General features: G+C 39.2%; 1 protein-coding gene across 8 annotated transcripts in view; it reads right to left on the reverse strand.

Annotated features, from left to right (window-relative positions):
- The window catches only part of ROS1 (ROS proto-oncogene 1, receptor tyrosine kinase), a 120613-nt gene that overhangs the window by 39412 nt on the left and 68806 nt on the right, over window positions 1-12395 (reverse strand). For all 8 annotated transcript variants that reach the window (XR_006717517.1, XM_045499390.1, XM_045499388.1 and 5 more), the window contains 6 exons: window positions 8937-9113; window positions 7109-7311; window positions 5283-5427; window positions 4281-4513; window positions 4017-4193; window positions 149-317 (listed from right to left, as the gene is read on the reverse strand). Coding sequence is in view for 7 of the 8 variants with exons in the window: in XM_045499390.1 (XP_045355346.1) it covers window positions 149-317; window positions 4017-4193; window positions 4281-4513; window positions 5283-5427; window positions 7109-7311; window positions 8937-9113 (1104 nt within the window). In the remaining variant the exon portion in view is untranslated. The remainder of the gene's footprint in view (window positions 1-148; window positions 318-4016; window positions 4194-4280; window positions 4514-5282; window positions 5428-7108; window positions 7312-8936; window positions 9114-12395) is intronic.

A 12395-nucleotide genomic window follows, 5' to 3' on the forward strand; every position in this document is an offset into this window, starting at 1 on the left:
AACTCTAGAAATAATTTACTCCTCTTCAAAAAGAAAAGAAAAGAAAAAGGTTGACCTCTAGCATTAGTGAAATAAGTGATAAGAAACTCATTGAGAAACTTACAGGGCTTTTTGAGTATTGAGGATTATTGAGGCTATCAGTACTCACCTTTTGTCTTAAAGCTTTCTGGGAGTGAGGTGCTATTTTCTCCTGTCCTATAAACCACCACGACGCGGATGTTATAGGACATATAAGGCTGTAGATCCGTGATGCTACAGACATAAGTAGGACCTTGGATGCATGAAGTGTTCACACGGTAAAACTCATTATACTTCCACTGGAAAAAAGAAGTCTCAATTAATATTTTTGGTTCTTTAAGAAAACCTTCTTAAGCATAGAAATTCACAAGTCTATGGCAAGCAATTAAAAATTTAAATAAAATTTATTTTCAATTAAAATAAGTGCTCCTTTATGAATGTTTGATCCCAAACATTATCTCCACCACTGACCGCCATTTTAAGTTTGTGACAAGCTATAACTGACTTGAATAACGGTTCTTAGGATGAGTTCAAGGTGGGACAGGCACCTCTTATTACATAGATGTCCTTAGGGAAGATCTGGACCTTGGCTTTTTGTTATCCCTCCTTGGAGACACCTACATTAAATTAGGATGGCTGAGAATGCAAATCCATAGCTGAGGGACCATGCTGGATCAAAATAATGACATTTTCAATTCCATGGATTTGTTAATTTCAAAATTATAATGTTTTTACACATTTTGATTCTATCAACAGGTCTACAGTGACTTATAAATTAAAACATGTAGTTTTTCCCTTCAAACTCTTTTCAGTCTAACCAGCGTTCCTTGTTTTTTATACATATGAAGCCTAGTTCCCTAAAAGAGGGAAATTTTTGTCTATCATCACTCAGTCACTGAGTAGAAATGTTAGAAGTTAAATATAGGAAATATTACTTTAATTCCAATGTAGATACTGGGTCTCTAATTATAGCTATCTTACACTTTCTTTGTGCATGGCTTTTGAAAAATCTGTGTATTTGGACCCTTCATGTGTTATTTGAAAATGGTGATTTTTTTTTCAATGTACAAATAGGGAAAGACAGAGGATATGGCATTTTGTCAAGGGTTCTTAGTGTATTTTCTCCAGTAGAGTTTCCTAAGAAGGTCAGTTTCCATAAATAAACCTTACTTTACATCTCGTTTTTCATTTAGCACTCACAAGGTCACATCATTTCATTGGATGGACACTTTATATTAGTTTTCTATTCAACTAGGAATGATTCCTACAGCACCTTCAAGAAGTAGACCACCTTGTTACAAAAAAAAAAAAAAAAAAAAAAAAGAGGAAAATGGGAATGGAAGGAATGAAAAAAAATAAAAAAACAAAAATGCTGATGTCCAGGCCATTGCCTGCTAAATTCATAAAGGTATCAATCCTACTAAAACATACAGGCTAAAGAAACAGATGCATTGGATCCCTAATATCTACTCTGAACTGAGGGAAAGAAAGAGGGACAGACAGACAGACAAATATTGATTTCTACCTCAAAAATTTTAGCCCTTTGTGATCCTGCCTCCTTAATAATCTGCTATATAAACTACCTTAAGTGAATAGATGGCCCAACATTCCATACCCTCCAGAAATTATCAAAGCTCCTTGGAAGGTCAGATGTTTGACCAAGGGTTCTGCTGGAAAACAGTAGACTATTGGCCTTACCACAGCAATGAATGTTCTGGGCAGACCACCAACTTGGGGAGGTGCCACAGCTACCCCAGTAAATCACAACAGAGTCAAGACCTTCCATTTGTTAGAGGCCAACAAGTGCAGGAGTGAAAGCTACCACAGAGAGATTTGAAAATTATTTGGGTGGGGGTTGTGAAGGAAATGGTGCAGCCTATCATGTCTCAGAGACCAGAACTTCAGAAATGTAGGAATTTTCCTGGACAATTGAGAAAAACTCAATTTTAATGCACAATCAGGAAAATAATTTACCAAAATGAAACTACTTGTTTCTTCTCCTTAATCTCAAATTAAATATGTTCTTCTTCCATACACTGTTGTGATTAAAAAAAAAAATCTATGGAATTTAAGACCTAGACAGAAATTTAGCCTTGTGCTTTAATTCCTTCATTTTCCACATAAGGAAAATTTGACAGAAAAGATGAAAATTGGAAATTTATCTTTTTCTCCTCCTTTCTAAAAAAAAATTCTTAATTAAAAAGACACATATTCACCCTTATCACTCCCCTCTCAGAGTTCCAGTATGGAGTTATACCATCATTCCCAGGTATCCTATCTTTGTGAGATAGGTTCAAGTTGCTCTAAAGATATAGAACTTTCTGGGGCGCCTGGGTGGCGCAGTCGGTTAAGCGTCCGACTTCAGCCAGGTCACGATCTCGCGGTCCGTGAGTTCGAGCCCCGCGTCGGGCTCTGGGCTGATGGCTCAGAGCCTGGAGCCTGTTTCCGATTCTGTGTCTCCCTCTCTCTCTGCCCCTCCCCCGTTCATGCTCTGTCTCTCTCTGTCCCAAAAATAAATAAACGTTGAAAAAAAGAAATTAAAAAAAAAAAAAAGATATAGAACTTTCTGACTGGATGTACTCATCAACCCTCTCGGAACACAGCCTCCTACTGTGCTCATCAGTTAGTACTTGTAGATGGTCACATGTGACGATTACTGTATCCCACATTTTCAGCTTCATGATTTTCTAAGTGGTATATCTAGAACCTGTTTTCAGCAAGTGTAGGGGAAGTTTTGAAACAAACAAAAAAAAAAACGTTGTGTGAAAGTCACAAGGACTGAACCAGACAGTCCCAGTCCTCTGTCCCCCAAACTTTGAGGAGTGGGGTAGGTGCCTTAGTGACTCACATTCCTTCCATGGATAGCACCCAAGTAGGACTGCTGTAGGATGAGTCAACCCCTGGGGCTCTTCCCTGCCTGGCTGGTGATATCTGACTCACTATGGCACCTGTCTGGATCTCCGACTTCTCATCAGTAACAGGAGGGGCTTAGAGTCACCAGCTATAAGGTCCTTCCCCATCACGTTTCTTTGATGTCAGAGGTAAACTTCACATCCCCCACTTTGCCTTTAAACTGAACTGCACTGAGCTTCCTTAAATGGATGTCTAGTAAAAGGTGATCCTCCAATTTCTCCAATTTAACTGCATTTTTTATACGATGACACTTTTTTTAAATAGGCAGCAAATCATCACAAGCACACTCGATGAAAAAAGTCCAATAAACTACAGCTTTTGGTTTTATGAACTCAACATTCACTATTGTTTCATAGTTTTCATGGATTTTATCTTAAAAATGTAAGATCATAGGGGCGACTGGGTGGCGCAGTCGGTTGAGCGTCCGACTTCAGCCAGGTCACGATCTCGCGGTCCGTGAGTTAGAGCCCCGCGTCGGGCTCTGGGCTGATGGCTCGGAGCCTGGAGCCTGTTTCCGATTCTGTGTCTCCCTCTCTCTCTGCCCCTCCCCCGTTCATGCTCTGTGTCTGTCTCAAAAGTAAAATAAATGTTTAAAAAATAAATAAATAAATAAATAAAGTTTATAAGCCAAGATCCAACTGGTTCAGAATAAACTGGTCTTATATTTTATTTCTCTCCTGTTGCTATACAGCCTTTAAATGGTTGAAAGAACATTTCTAGACAAGGATTTGGGTTTTGTTTGCTTGTCCATTCCTTTTCTTTTTCTTCATTGGAAATACCAAATTGCTGGACACTAGACAGCCATGCTGATAACATCTAAACTAAGTAAAATATTATGAAAACCAGTAACTTATAACCCTTTCCACGGAGCCTTTTAAGAGCAACCAATGTCTCTAGGAATTCTTTCCATCAGAAATGAGTCTAGATAGATTCTGTAAATGGCAAGCCAGCCTAAATCAATGAATGTTGTCAAATATATTGTTGGTTTATACAAGAGAATACTCTAGAGATATGAAAAAAGGTCTTCTAATTTATCCCATAGCACAAAACATAGATTTGCATTAAAAGAGTATGGTGAGATCTACCTTCTGGAGTTCAAACCAAAATCTGATGAGGTTAACATTAGATGGAGCCTTCCATTCTAATTGCAAACTAGTGTTCTCTGGAACCAAGGCACAAGGTTTCTCTGGTGTGTCAAACATTTTGACAGTGATAGGATGACTCTCAGCACACCACATTTCCTCAGCATGGCAGGCCAGAACCTTTTTGTAAAAAAGAACAATTGCTTAACCTTTTCGGAAACTTGCACTTGAGCATGGCAATAAAAGTGCCCCATACAGTTATTATACCTTTAACACATATGGTTTTCCACCAGATAGTCTAGTAACAAGGAGAGAGAGCTTTCCATTTGGATATTCACTTTGTCTTAGAGGAGTCTCTGGAATTAGGGCCAGATGTGAGATTTCCAGCTGATAGCGAACTGACTCCATAGGTCCATTTGGCTTGTGAGATTCTTCCCAGGATACAAGTACGCGGGTGTCTGACTGCACAGTTGTGTTAATGAGCCTAACTGCTTCTGGCACTGAAATAAATAGCAATGCATAGTAAGGGCTATTGCATCAGCACTGAAAGATGGAAGAAGGAATGGGGTTCTGGTTGAGGAATAATCATATCATGTGAGCAGAACGAATGGCCAATATTCTAAAGGAAAGCCAACCTCTTATAAAATGGTAAGTTAACAGGCCGCCTGAAAGTCTCTTGCTTATTTTTGCCTAATGACTAAGTCATTCTCCGACTCCAGCTCAATGATATGGCCAATGATGATGAACAAACCAATTCAGATTAGTTTTGGGAATGTCATCAGAGACCTCTGAAAGAAATGGTGTGACCTCAAAATAATCACCACCTCTCAGAAAACCTTTTTAGATCTAGATTCATTTTCTTTCAGGCAATGATGCTATTTACTTTAAATCCCAAGTGTCCTGAGTAAAATTCACACAGAGAAAAGGCTTAATTCTGCATCGCCACAGGATGAGACCTGTGAATATGTAGGGAGAGGGTGACACTATGTGGTGAGACTGGAAAATGTGTTTCTTGGTCAAACAGTATTGATTCTGATGTTTCACCTTCTAGTTGTGTTTCATTTTGATGGAGTATTATTCATCTTCTGTTGTTAGAGCAAAAACCAGGTTATCAGAGTATTGTCAATAATACATTTCCTTATTAAGTTTAAAAAGCTCACATAATAGAGATTACTTAGCATCCAAATTTTAAAACCCACAAATATAGATGTATATGTCACGTATATCACAAAATGCCTGTCTAGAAACCCACCCAAGCCCATAACTCACCTCCACTTTTAGTTTTTCCCCAAATCTCCTTTCCCAGAGGTAACTGTTCCACAGCGTCTGAATAATAATTCTTTACAGCTGTCTGTATCACATATGTTGAAAATGGTTGTAAACCTTCAATAAAGGCTATCCTCTCCTGAAATTCCTGTAATTAATTGTTAAAACTCAATATCTGATTCTTATTTTTTCATACAAATGAGGAGAAATTAACCAAAGGGATACAATAATTAAAAGATCTTTTAAGTTAACTTATTTTCTGATATTGGATCAAGAGAATGATAATGTTCACTGCCCTAATCTGCCCAGACCTGAGTTGCTTACTATCTCCAAGAATCAATACCAAATGATCGGTCAATTTTCAATGACATGCTCATTTCACATAGGAAGCTAAGTTCTCAGAAGATACTAATTCACTAGCTTTGCATACAAAGGTCAGCAAGATGGTATGGTAAAGATGTGACACAGGGGTGCCTGGATGTCCAACTTTGGCTCAGGTCATGATCTCATGGTTCGGTCCATGAGTTCAAGCCCAGTGTTGGGCTCTGTCCTGACAGCTAGGAGCCTGGAGCCTGCTTCGGATTCTGTGTCTCCTTCTCTCTCTTTCTGCTCCACCCTGCTCATGCTCTGTCTCACTTTTCTCAAAAATAAATAAACATTAAAAAAATGTTTAAATAGATTTGACACATAAGTGAATATGATAAAATATTAAGCTGAATTACTTAATCATTATTAAAGGTAAAGTTTAATAAAATAAAAACACTGTCCTTAGACCAACAGTTCTCAATTTTGGTTGTATTTTGGAATCAACTGGAAAGTTTTAAGAAAACACTTGTGCCTGGGTCCCACCCCCAGAGATTCTGATTGCATTGGTCTGAGGTGAAGTGTGGGCCCAGAGGTTTTTAAAACTCCAATGTGCAGTCAGGTTTGAGACCCATTGCCTTTGACCCATATTAATCAATGTGTAGGATAGACTGGCTGTGGTAACAGAAATATCCAGTGCCACCAGCCTAATCTTGGTCAGCCAAATGATCCAATCTGTCTCTGAAACATTGAAATGTGTAAAGAGAGGTTAAAATAGACAAAGGAAATAACCAGAATCATGTGTCCTTTCTGGTGAAGTATATAGTGTTTAACTTCCAACAGATGATGATGGTCAATTTCACCTTTTGATGTGGTTGAATAGCAAGCACAGAGCAAAATATTGAGTACATATGACTCCATCACAAGGACAACTGAAACATCAGTGCCAACAATGGAGTGAATTGTGCCAATTAATTCATCCACTCAAGAAATAACTAGTGAAAGCCTCTACAAAGCCAACTACTATGCTAGGTGCTAAGAATACAATGATGAAAAAAACCCGACATACTCCCTACATAACAGCATACAGGAAATGACAGACAAAAATAGAACATACCATTTTTATATTAAATAGATGCTATGGAGGAGGGTTATACAGTAATGTTCTTTCTGTCTAATCATTTCTTACCCTTCAATCTGCAATCTGCTGCATAGGCCACAAAAACAGATCTCTATCACTTTCTGGGGATAATTAGTCAGGGAAGACAACAAACCAGTTCTCCCAGGACACTCAGGAAACTGTCACTATGGCAATCCACCACTGGTCATAGTTAATAAATATACTTCCTTGAAGCTTAACTCCCAGACAAGACTAGAACACAACTTGCTTTGATGGATCAGCCGTAAAAGTTTGCACAGTAGCGTGCTTCAGGATATAATATAGAAAACAGTTCACTGTGAGTGAGAATTTTATATCAGAAACAGGTATCTTGTGAAAAGACAAAGACCACCAGCTCCAATCTTACCAGCATTTTATATTTCAGCCCAGAGCTATTTTTCCCGCCATTAACTTCTTGGTAATAAACCAGGTATGTTGGAGTAGGGCAAGTGATGCTGTGCCACGTGAGATTTGCCCTGGTGGGCGGTAATCGGATTGTGAGGCTGCTGTTAGTGGTGTTAAGTATAGTTGGCTCTGTGACATCTGAAGCTAGACACAGTAATGCTTTATCTAAAATAATAAGAAAAGATTCAAAATATACACATATATCATACATACATGTATGAAAGAGGAACAGCAGATTTATTTAACATCAAGGGTAATAACACGTTTTTATACTTGGCTGACAAGGTGTGATATATTGAAGTATTAGAAATGTTATTCAGGAAAGAAAGACGGGTGTTTTTCCCGCACGTATTGAAGTTGTTAAATGCCTCAGAAAAAAGGGAGCAAGGTAACAGATCATTGTTTAAAATTTCCAGCAGGGGGAGCTAAAGTACACTGAATAAGGTACACAGATCCCAGCAAAATCAAGCTGAGCCTTTTTTTACTTTGAAGACAGTAGTGACAGCACATTAGTCAAATTGGGAAGGGGGCACCTGGGTGGCTCAGTCTGTTAAGCGTCGGACTTCAGCTCAGGTCATGACCTTGCAGTTCACGGGTTCCAGTTCTGCCGTCAGGCTCTGTGCTGACAGCTCAGAGCCTGGACTCTTCTGTGTCTCCCTCTCTCTCTGCCCCACCCCCACTTATGCTCTGTCTCTCTTTCTCAAATAAATGTTCAAAAAAAATGTTTAAATATTAACCATATTTTTAAAATTAATTCCAGTTAAAAAAGACTCATGCTAGCTTTAGAACTTTTATTTTTAAGGATGTGCGGGTATATGTGTGCGTTCCAATTTCAAACAGACTTTTAATGGACTTACCAAATCTCCTAAATTTCTCAAAATGAAAAGTGAACTACTTTACCAAAATAGGCACCTGGCTTATTTATAAATTCTCCCATTTTTTTCCTATTTTATAACTGAATACATTTAAGCAGAGAGAGTTTGTTCAATTCTTTCTGCCCCTCTCTAGGGGGTAATTATGCTTAATTTAAAATGATATTGCCACCCTAATGGCAGATAGCTTGAGAAAAAACTAAAAACCTCTTTAGGTTTGAAGGCCACCCTCAGTGTATGTAATGTTTTTAATTTTGGTCGGTTGGCTTTTAGAGTTCAAACTTTTTTATTAGTATTATGACTCTCAGAAAATATATAGCTAGTTCCGCCATAGTGCCATCCACGCATTCCTAAAAGTCTTTGCATTATACAAAATTGTACAATAAAATCCACAGGGTTTCTGCGGGAGATAGAGTTAGAAGCACAACACTAAAAAACTTAACGAGTGACACATTTAAAAAAAGGGAGGAACTTAGCAAAAATGATAGCACACATATACACATGATGAACAGTTGACATACATAATACCACAACAAATAAAGCACTTTACCTTGAAAAAGACCTGAAATTTTATGCAGTGCTTTTTGACACAACGGGGATTTCTAAAAATATTGTCAGAGGAGAAAAAAAGACAGAAAAGAAATTATGAGAATGCAAAGAGAAAAGGAGACAGACAGAATGATAGACAAGGGTTTCCCATGTCTAAAACTCTCTAGGACGACTCAAGTCATGTATACACACGGAGATCAATTGTGACCCAGGGCAAACAGCAATCGCAGCGTTCACCCATCCTGGCAGTTTGGATCAACACTGAGCACACAACGAAGGGCTTGAGGGGGCAGCCTGGAGGAGATATTCTGAGACTTTTCTGCCCCCCCAGACGGGAGAACGTGCTGATGAACAGTGTGATTTTATTACCTGGAAAAGGCTGCAGAACTGAACTGTAAGCCAAGATATGCTTACTCCCTTGGGCCTTCACCTGGGAGAGGATGGCCCCATTGCTTTTCTTTGCTTGATAAATCTGTGTGCTGTCCTTTGCGGAGGAGATCCAGTAGAGAAATTCCCCATCCACAGTTAAACTTTCAAGCATTTCTCCTGCTCATGAAAAACATAAAATAAAGAACAGAAACAACAAAATACGTAACTCACATCTTCTACTCAAAACAATATGTGAAATCCTTTTTCTGTATTGTAATTGCTAATTTTTAATCTTTCTATCATTTCAATAAGAAAAAAAAATACCACCTTTGTTTTATGTCATTAGGCCAAGGATTTTACAGATGTTTTCTCATTTTAGTTCCATACCAAGCCAATAAGGTAAATACTATTATAATTGGCCTCATTTTCTAGAAGTGTAAACTGAGGCTTTAAGGAGTTAAATAATCTCCTCAAAGGCCACAAAGTTAGTAAAGACCATAGCCAAGATTTTCAACTTAACCTGTGTGACTCCACATCAAACAATACCTATTGGAAGGGAGGTGTTGGACGACGGGCCCAGGGCTCAGTGTCTTGCTCAATATTTTTTATCAGTAATTTGGAATAAACACAGGGTAAGTACACTTACCAATTTTGTAGATAATACCTGATTCTTACTGACACTAGTATGTTCAATTACTGGCTTAAACTTTGAAAATATCTCTACACAATCAGGAAATGGATTGAAATGTAATAGGAATAAATGTGACACCCTAAATTCAAGTTTAAGGTCAATTCTAAAAATAACAAATGAAAGAAATCTGGCTTAATAATAGTTAACATGAAAAAAACTATGGGTTTTTCAAACGGCAGGCAGCCAAAAGACCTGATACCACCTTCAGCTTCAATAAAAGAAGACAGAGGAAGTCAGAGACCCCCCTGCACTAACCAGAACACATCGACAGTACAGGGGGTCATTATGGGGGTGACACTTAAGAGGATATTAAGCAGCTGGAGCGAAACAACAGGAGGGTTACTAGGGCAAAGAAAGATCTAGAAGCCACATCATGTAAGGAGTAGTTACAAATACATGAATTTTTCCTCCGAAGGAAAATGAGCTATGACAGAAGTCACTACATACTTGTATGGCTATCATGTAGAAAGTTATTGATTTATTCTGTATAAAATTAGAGGTCAGAACTCAGATCAATGAATGGGAGAAATGGGGAGAAAATTTTGGCTAAATGTAAGGAAAAAATCTATTTAGAATTATTCAAAAAATAAAAAATTTCCTTATAAAGACATATTTTTTTTATAAACAGGTATTATTCAAGCAAGGGTGTTTTTGTAGAGGGGATTTCTTCCAATATCATTCCAGCTAAAACATCTCTAAAGTCATTCAAATTTTCTAATTTTAGGGTTATAAATTTCAATTATGGATTCCTGAAAGACTAAACAATTCTATATCTATAAGATAATGGCCTACTAGATAATTCTTGTGTATCAGATGGTAAAGAAAATTTATTCTGACACTTGTTTAAATGGTAAGAAAGACTTTAGTTAAGGCTGTTGCAACATTGCAATAGGAGAGAGAGATGTGCTCAACTTCACATACAACAAAGAAAGCTGGGGATTCAAAGCCAACAAGCAAAATTATGGGGTCAGTGGATAGAAAATTACTAAGAGAAGACATCAAGGGTAGGGAGATTCTTGCTAATCTTCCTATGATTTTTGCTAAAGGCAACCCAAGAAATCAAGTGTGGGAGATGAAGGACTTGATCAGATACCAAGGTGGAGGGGTTATCCCTAAACTGATTTAGCAAGATTCTTGCTAAAACTAGACTCAACAATGACAGACAAGGAAGACTCAGGTCAAGGCCCAGTTGAGAAAAGGGGAACATTTGATCAAGGAAGGAGTCTGTGCCACAGATTCAACAGAAACAAGTAATTCTCCTAATACGAGAAGTTCAAAATATATCTCTACTCTTAAGCCCATTGAAAGTATATTAGAAAAGGCTATGGGTAACATGTCAACAAAACCATGCGTGCAGTTATAACACACACACACACACACACACGTTTGTAATTTCAAAACTTTACTATAAAGACCAGCAATGTCCAAAAACACTTCTGATGATGGCAATATTTTATGTCTACACTGACCAATACAGTAACCATTAGCCACTTGTGGTTTGAGTATTTAAAATGTGGCTAACATGACTGCGGAATTAAACTTTTAATTTTGTTTAATCTTAATTAACTTGAACTTAAATCACATGTGACTAGTTGCTACTACCTTGAACAGTGAAGAGTAGACTCTTAACAATGTATGGAGGTATTTAGAGTGCATTTTTTTTTTCTGCTGCAATTACTCCTAATTAGGAGACCTCCAAATCACTTCAGACATTTAAGTATTTCTTCCACAAGCATGTGATGTCAAGTATTGATAAACTCATGCTGAATGTGGAGTCAATGAGATCATCAAAACAGAAGTAAAGTAGGGTACTGGTAGTAAGATCACAGATGTTGTAGTTAGGCCCACTTTCCAACCGCAGATCCTCCTCTAATTGTAGCCTTTTGGACAAATACCTTACCTTTCTGGGTCTCAGTTTTCTCATCTGTAAAATGAGCATACTATTATCTACTTCATCAAGGTGTTTTGAAAATTAAATGAGATAATACATTTGGTAGCTTGGTTAGGCTATGTAGTTAAACTTAATAAATTATAGGAAAACAACTCATGAGGAGGAGGGAAGATGGCGGCGTAGGAGGACGCTGGGCTCACCGCGCGTCCTGCTGATCACTTAGATTCCACCTACACCTGCCTAAATAACCCAGAAAACCGCCAGAGGATTAGCAGAACGGAGTCGCCGGAGCCAAGCGCAGACGAGAGGCCCACGGAAGAGGGTAGGAAGGGTGGCGAGGCGGTCCATGCTCCACGGACTGGCGGGAGGGAGCCGGGGCGGAGGGGCAGCTCGCCGGCCAAGCAGAGCCCCCGAGTCTGGCTGGCAAAAGTGGAGGGGCCGGATGGACGGAGTGTGTTCCCTCAGCAAGCGCGACTTAGTGTCTGGGAGGTCATAAGTTAACAGCTCTGCTCAGAAAGCGGGAAGGCTGGAGGACAAAGGGAGGGAGAGCTGCTGAGCCCCCGGACGACAGAGCTCAGTTTGGTGGGGAACAAAGGCGCTCGCCAGCGCCATCTCCCCCGCCCATCCCCCAGCCAAAATCCCAAAGAGAACCAGTTCCTGCCAGGGAACTTGCTCGCTCCGCGCAAACACCCAACTCTGTGCTTCTGCGGAGGAGCCAAACCTCCGGCAGCGGATCTGACTCCCTCCCGCTGCCACAGGGCCCCTCCCGAAGTGGATCACATAAGGAGAAGCGAGCTAAGCCTGCCCCTCCTGCCCCCATGCACCTTGCCTACCCACCCCAGCTAATACACCAGATCCCCAGCATCACAAGCCTGGC

This window comes from Leopardus geoffroyi, chromosome B2 (assembly GCF_018350155.1).
Source record: "Leopardus geoffroyi isolate Oge1 chromosome B2, O.geoffroyi_Oge1_pat1.0, whole genome shotgun sequence".
In the NCBI taxonomy this organism is placed as follows: Eukaryota; Metazoa; Chordata; class Mammalia; order Carnivora; family Felidae; genus Leopardus; species Leopardus geoffroyi.